Source organism: Chiloscyllium plagiosum, unplaced genomic scaffold (assembly GCF_004010195.1).
Source record: "Chiloscyllium plagiosum isolate BGI_BamShark_2017 unplaced genomic scaffold, ASM401019v2 scaf_13274, whole genome shotgun sequence".
Taxonomy (NCBI): Eukaryota; Metazoa; Chordata; class Chondrichthyes; order Orectolobiformes; family Hemiscylliidae; genus Chiloscyllium; species Chiloscyllium plagiosum.
Window position 1 is genome coordinate 36,151 of NW_025215247.1, and position 7,787 is coordinate 43,937.

The 7,787-nt window shown below is 48.9% G+C and overlaps 1 protein-coding gene across 1 annotated transcript in view; it reads right to left on the reverse strand.

Moving 5' to 3' along the window:
* Positions 1-230: 230 nt before the first annotated feature.
* Positions 231-7,787, reverse strand: part of LOC122548230 (transient receptor potential cation channel subfamily V member 3-like) — a 39,505-nt gene continuing 31,948 nt past the window's right edge. The window contains exons 12-15 of the mRNA XM_043686771.1: positions 7,063-7,129; positions 5,714-5,982; positions 1,748-1,884; positions 231-667 (exon numbers count right to left, since the gene is read on the reverse strand). Of these exons, the coding sequence (XP_043542706.1) occupies positions 595-667; positions 1,748-1,884; positions 5,714-5,982; positions 7,063-7,129 (546 nt within the window). The 3' untranslated portion in view covers positions 231-594. The remainder of the gene's footprint in view (positions 668-1,747; positions 1,885-5,713; positions 5,983-7,062; positions 7,130-7,787) is intronic.

Here is a 7,787-nt window from a genome sequence, read left to right on the forward strand (position 1 = left end):
GTGCTGAGGGAGTGCCGCACTGTTGGAGGGTCAGTGCTGAGGGAGTGCCGCACTGTCGGAGGGTCAGTGCTGAGGGAGTGCCGCACTGTCGGAGGGTCAGTGCTGAGGGAGTGCCGCACTGTCGGAGGGTCAGTGCTGAGGGAGTGCCGCACTGTCGGAGGTTCAGTACTGAGGGAGTGCTGCGCTCTCAGAGGGTCAGTGCTGAGGGATCTCCGTGCTGTTGGAGGGTCAGTGCTGAGGGAGAGCCGCACTGTCAGAGGGTCAAGTGCTGAGGGAGTGCCGCACTGTCGGAGGGTCAGTGCTGACGCAGTGCGAATTAATTTGCCTTCTCTGGTGAATACAAAAGATGCCAGTTTCCTACTTTGAAGACGAGCAGATAGTTAGTGGGGCAATGGATCTGCCGGTGATTATTAATTCCTTGCGCAATGTGAACAAGAAGCTGATTACTTCCTGCTTGATACTGTGGGTCGACAGCAATGGCTTCACGCCCAGAACACTGTGCTGTCTGTAAAACAGCGTTGTGTGAAAGCCACGATAGAAATGCCAGTCTATTAGTTTTCCTGTGTCGCTGCTGGCAGTGAGTGTCCCTGTGTGTCACTCCTCTTCTGGCGATTCTGTCACCGTGCCAATGAGAGTGTCCCATTCGTTCCATTTGACCTCGTTTAACCTGGGGAGAAGGTGACAATGTCAGTGGGCTGGGACTGTCCTGCCAGCTGATTGGTTTCCATCGCTCACTCCGGCAGTGTTGCTCGGAGGTGCTCAGTCATGACTGGGCCATGGGCCCCTCGCTCAGGTTACAGTGCCCCGTGTTCCAGGGGCTCTTCGACTGTGGAAGTCATCTTAGCCATTCAGGGAGGGTTGCCCTTCGGTCCCTCTGTCACCTGCTGTTATTCAGCTCGCTGCTTGCCATCACCCTGTGGATGTCACCCCTTTCACACTGACCACCCATGCCCCCACGGTGAAATTTGGTGTCGGTTAGAGAGTGGTTGGGTGGGGAAGGGAGGAGCAGTTAGATGGTTTTGGATGGAGGGGGAGTGCAGAGTATTTAAACCGTTGGGTTTGCCCTGAGATACAACTCGAGTGCACAGCTTTTTTCAAAGTGTGGATGGAGCATTGAGCAGGAGAAGAGAGAGCTCAGCCGTGCTCACTGACATGAAAACTAACCCCAAACACCTCGAAGGGGTGCCCGAGGCGGTAGTGTCCCACCAGCCCCCATTACTACCTTAGGGCTATAGGACCCTCATCTTATTCAGTGACCCCCTCCCTCCATTGGGGGTCATGGCCCACAGTTTGGGATCTCATGGCTCACTTCATCAACTCTCACCCATCCATCCCTCACCCCCACACCCTCCCCCCTCCAAAACAGGAACCCATCCTGATCCCAGTGTGAACAGGCTGGAATGACAGAGCGGGGACACTGACAGATCGGAATCTTTCCCAGACCAGGGCATGAAACTCTCTGAGCCCACCTCCTCCTGACCTTCCCTTGGAGTTGGGAGTGGTGGATGGTGAGGGTCACTGAGCATGGTGACCTTGGTCTGAATATTCAGTAACATGCTGTAGTTCATGTGCCGATTGGACCAAACTCCAGGCCATCAGGGTACTACAAGCAGAAGAAGGCCATTCAGCCCATCAAGTCGACCCCACCAGTCAGTGAGCTCATCGCCAACACAGCTTGGATTGAAAGCAAAATTCCCCCACCAATGATGCTGTGTTATTTCCCAAACCTCTTGGACACAGCAATTACCTGAGACACCACCGTTTGTCCTCCTTCCCTTCAGGTGTGAGTCCAACAGTAATCTCCGTAAAGCTGTGGCCATTCTTACACCTGGTCCGTAGCCATTTCGGCAGCGATCTCTCAAAGTGCAGAGTGGTCTCAGCTCTCTGGAGGAGTTAGAACAAGTTACATTGAGCCTAAAACACAGAAATAGGCTATTCAGCCCAACTTGTGATTACGCAGGCGTGACATGAGCCCTCCTCCCACTCTACGTGCCCTCACCATATCCACACATCCTCCTATTCTCGTCCCCATCATTCCCTTCCCTAACTTCCTTTTAAATGTACCTGCACTAATCTCAGCTCTTCCAGCTGGCATTGAGTACCACATTCCCACCGCTCCCTTGGGAAAGAGGTTTCTCCTGAATTCCCTACTGGATTTACCTTCTGACTGTGTAATAACAACTTCGCACAAGTGGACACAGTTCCTCTCTTTGACTCTATCAAACCCCTTCTTTATTTGAAAGATCCCTTTCGGTTCACCCGAGAGTTCGACCCAGAGGAAAGGGGCCGTGGTCTCTCCAGTCTTTTCTCATCTTTTCATGGGACCCAGATGCTGCTGGCTGGGCTAGTATTGGCCATCCGTAATAGCCCTTGTGATGAGCCCCTGCATTCTGTCTGCTGTAGGTGTCCTTCAGGAGGGACGGAATCCCAGGATTTTGACCCAGTGACACAAGGAATAAGGTGATACATTTCCAAGTCTGGGTGGTGGGTGGCTTGGAGGGGAACATGCAGGGCTTGCATTTCCATGCTGTTGAAAGAGCTTTAGTGAATTTCTGCAGTGCATCTTGTAGATAGTATACACTACTGCTACTGAGCGTTGGTGGTGGAGGGAGGGGATGTTTATGGATGTGTTGCCAATCAAGCAGGGGCTGCTTTGCTCTGGATGGTGTCAAGCTTCCTGAATGTTGTTGGAGCTGCACTTATCCAGGGCAAGTGGGGAATATTCCATCACACTCCTGACTTGTGCCTTGTAGATGGTGGGAGTCAGGAGGGGAGTTACTGCAGTATTCCTAGTTTCTGACCTGATGTTGTAGCTACTGTGTTAATGTGGTGAGTCCAGTTGAGTATGTAGTCAATGGTAACCCCCAGGATGTTGATATCTCAGGGGATTCAGTGATGGTAACACCATTGATTATTGAGGGACAGTAGATTCTCCTTTGTTGGTGATGGTCATTGCCTGGCATTTGTGTGGTGTGAATATTACTTGCTAGTTGTCAGCCCAAGCCTGGATGTTGTCCAGATTTTGAACACGGCCTGCTTCAGTATCTGAGGAGTGGTGAATGGTGCTGAACATTATGTAATCATCGTTGAACACCCCCACTTCTGACCCTATGATGGAGGGAAGGTCATTGATGAAGCAGCTGAAGGTGGTTGGGTCTCGGACACTACCCTGAGGGACTCCTGCAGAGATGTCCTGGAGCTGAGATGACTAACCTCCAACAACCACAGACTCCAGCCAGCAGCAAGTTTACCCCCAGAACCCCCCTGATGATATAAGGCCAATGTTTATTGCCTGTCTCTTTTTACCCTTGGGAAACATGCTGGATCACAACCATCTTCTGATAAAGGGTGACTGGACTCAAAACGTTAACTCTGCTTTCTCTCCACAGATGCTGCCAGACCTGCTGAGTTTCTCCAGCAATTTCCATTTTTGTTTGTTGCAGGTAGATCACCAGGGTCAGCAGTTTTTTGTTTTATTTTCTGAAGGTTAGTTAGACATGTGTCACAAATGCTGACCTCGCCAGTTGTATTCACATTACTACTGGAGTGCTGTGTCCTGTGCTGGTCGCTCAGTTATAGGAAGGATATTGTGAAACTGGAGAGGGTTCCGAAGGAGTTTCCCAAGATGTTGCCGGGTATAGGAGGTTTGAGTTAGAGTTAGGTTTGAGTTAGTTCACTGGAGCATGGGAGGTTAAGAGGCAACGTGACAGAATTTTATAAAATAACGAGGGGTATTGAGTTAATGGTGGTTATCTTTTAGGTAAAAAGAAAGACTGCAGATGCTGGAAACCAGATTCTGGATTAGAGCGGTGCTGGAAAAGCACAGCAGGTCAGGCAGCATCCGAGGAGCAGGAAAATCGACGTTTCGGGCAAAAGCCCTTCATCAGCTGGTTATCTTTTCCCTAGGGGTGAGGAATTTCAAGACTGGGGGCACCTTTTTAAGGGGAGGGGAGACAGATTTTAAAAAGACATAAGAGGCAATTTGTTTTACACAGAGGGTGATTCGCATGTGGAATGTACTCCCTGCGGAAGTGGTGGGTGTGGGAATAATTACAACGCTTAAATAACATTTGGATAAGTTCATGGGTAGGAAAGGTTTAGGTGGATATGGGCCAGGAGCAGGCAGGTGGGACTAGTTTAGTTTGGGGTTATGTTTGGCATGGACTGGTTGGACTGAAGGGTCTGTTTCCACGCTGTATGACTCGTGAACAAATATCCTCTCTGTTCTGCTATTAATCTTGACTTTCCTTTACACCTTCCTCAATTCATCTAGATCCCTTTTTATAAAATAGAGACCAGAAATACAGTGTTCCAAATGTGGTTGAACAGCTTCAGTGTAAGTGGGAACAAGTGTTTCTGCTTTTTAATCCTTTTCAACAGGAAGTGGACCCAGTTTTTGCTCACTTGAAGGGACTTGTTAAATGATGCTGTTGTTACAGTGAGGAGGGTAGCTGCAATCCTGAATTGGGTTTGCTGTTTCTGGTTGGAAGATTTCACCCTGTAACAGCCCCACTCTCCCACCATCACTGTCAAAGTTAACCGAAAACACATATTGTCTTCCAAATGCCCTCAAAGCATTTTCTCCTCAGGTTCTTTCAACAGATTCATCCTTAATCCTGGGGAATTCCAGGGCGCTCCATAAAGGTTGGAGATCCAGCTGATCATCCGGGACAGAGGACCATCAATCAGCCTGTGTCTATCACAGGCAGGGAGTTACCTTGTGATGTATTGTCATTCACTGCTCATGTTTACTGCTGGCTGTGTTTGTGGCCAATACCATTCAGGGTAGATCCACACACACACATACACACATACACGCACATACACACATACACCAATACACCACACACACACACGCACATACACCACACACACATACACACACACGCACACACATACACGCACATACACCACACACCAATACACCACACACACACACATTGGCTCTGAAAGCACCAGCTGGAATACATTGGAAACAAACATGCCATTTACTGCAGACTAACAATGGGTTCTTGCAGATGTTTCTAAATCCTGAAGAGAGCTGTTCTAACCTCATAATGAGTCTATTGTGGAGATGCTGGTGCCAGACTGGGTTGGACAAAGTCAGAAATCCAACTGGTTGACTTGAAATCACAAGCTTTTGGAGCACTGCCCCTTCATTGGGTGAAGTCAGCTGATGAGAGTTCACATCACCTGACAAAGGGGCAGCACTCTTAAAGGTTGTGCTTTCAAATAAACCTGTTGGACTATAATGTGGTGTCATGTGACTTCTGACTTGAGTCTTTTGAGAGAGTGAATACAGAGAATTTTGAATGTGGTTGGTAATCAAAGGGGCACAGACTGATGAACCCTGTCAGAGGCACCCCAGAGGAGATCAGGGCTTCATTTCTCTTACACTGTTGTTGTTAAATGTGCTGCTTGAAAGGGACTGTGGCAGTAGATTCAACAGGACCTTTCAAAAGGGAACTGGAATAATACATCAAAATGCTAGTACAGGGACAATGGGCCAAATGGCCTCTTTCCATACTCTATCATAGGATTCAAAACAAATCGCTAAACTCAGAAAAGGCAGCTGATACTTACTGGCCTTTTACATAGAGGGGTGAATCTTAGTCACATCTAATAAATCCTGCTTTAGAGAGGGTAACCCTTTCCTCTCTGGCTCAGGGTAGCCTGGGAGGCAGATATGAAGAGGTTAGAACTCTGCACTGACCTGCAGCTTCCAGATCTTCTCACTGTCACTGGAAATCTTTGTCACGGTCTCTCCCATCAGAGCGATCAGCATGTTCAGGAGAAGGACAAAGGTCAGGATGACGTACAGTACCAGGAGCATGTGGAAGAAGATGGGAAACCTGGAGTGTTTCTGGATTCCCAGGTCTCCCAAGCCAATAGTGAGCTTAAAGAGCTCCAGGATAGCGGAACTGAATCCATTGTACGGACAGTCGCTGTCTGTGGGACATTCCTCAATTAAGGAGGCCAGAGCTGTGGGTAAAATCATAAACATCTCGTGGATTGTAAGAGACAGGAGGAAAAGAGAATAGGAACAATTATATTTCTGTGAAGAATTGAACAAAGTGCCTTTTAAAACTGCAGGTTAACCCAAAGCTCTTCATGTGAACCAGGTTTGATGTGTCCTCATTGTTGTGGGTGTAGGAAAATGCAACAGCCAATCGTGCACAGGGAGATCCCACAAACATGACCCATTAACCCATTTTGTGATGGTGATTGAGGACACAGGGAGAACTGGCCTGTTCTTCTCCAGATATTGGCTACATGGCCTTTTACAACAGCCCAGTAGGACTGACAAGGTCTTGGTTTAATAACCCACCTGAAGGATGACACTGTGACAGTACAGTCTCCCTTAGTGCTGCATCGGGGGATGGGACAGGCATTGTACATTCTGGGCTCAAGTCTCTCAAGTGGAAATTGAACTGAGGGCTTGTGCCTCTTGATGAGAGTTGCTACCCTCTGGGCGACAGGAGAGTGGGCACTATACCCTCCATACTGGTGTTTCTCTTCAAAATGCCTGAAACTGTTAGACTGGTAAGGACTGGATGGCAGGGCAGATACACCTTAGACCTGTGACAATTTTACTAATATTTATTAATGGAATGTGGGCGTGACTGGCTGTGCCAATATTTATTGCCCGTCCCTAATTGCCCAGAGGGCAGTTTACATTTAACCACATTGCTGTGGGTCTGGAGTCACGTGTAGGCCAGACCAGGTAAGATTGGCAAATGTCCTTCCCCTGAGGGAATACCAAGGCTCAAACCTGCCAGCGCATCATGACTGAGCATTTTCACCCTCCCTACGTCCTGTTTCCCCACTCCACCCCCTCCCCCAGCCACCCCCCCCAAATTCCCACAGCTGGGAAAAGCAAACCGAGGGACCTCTGGAATCCTGGAGTGATAAGGGGGTGTGGATTAATCTGGGGACAAACCCCTCACTGAGTTCTCCAGCCTCAGGGTGGACACAATGCAGGGAACTGGTCTCACAAACTGCGCACTCTTCATCGAGACATGGACTGGGCAAGAACAGAAATATTTCCCCATCCAGCCTTACCTGCTGCAAATCCCACAATGAAAACTGCGTAGACCAGGAGGAATCGCAGGATATCCTGCAGGATAATCTGTCGAAAGATATTGAGAAAGATTACTCTTGAACGCTGATGGTGGTACAGTTAATATATACCTTTCAGTCACACCACCATCACAGCCAGCAGGAGGCGGTGTGGTACAGTCCCCTCACAGGCGGTTGTCATGTCAATGTCACACTTTCAGAAGCTGCAAGTTCCTGAGCGAGGGATGGTGAGGATGGTGGCTCCAATGTGCTTCCAGGATTGACGGGGAATTTCTCACACTGACCCCATTTGCTGCTATCTGGAATCGGAGGCCAAACCTTTCCTGGAACCTCTGGCTCAGAGATTGGAAGGCCACCCTTTGGCATCATCAGAGTCTAGGGGCGCCTGGATACCGACAGATGTATCCAGTGAGAATCTCATTCAGCCCAGTTGTTCCTTGGCATGTTCTCGGAGCGACCTTCACAACCTTATTGAGCTTCAAAATGAACTTGCTCCTAAATGTGTACACAGCAAGATTCCACAGAGCTGAAAATGTGTTGCTGGAAAAGCGCAGCAGGTCAGGCAGCATCCAGGGAACAGGAGAATCGATGTTTCGGGCATAAGCCCTTCTTCAGGAATAAGGAAAGTTTGTCCAGCAGGCTAAGACAAAAGGTAGGGAGGAGGGACTTGGGGGAGGGGCGTCGGAAATGTGATAGGTGGAAAGAGG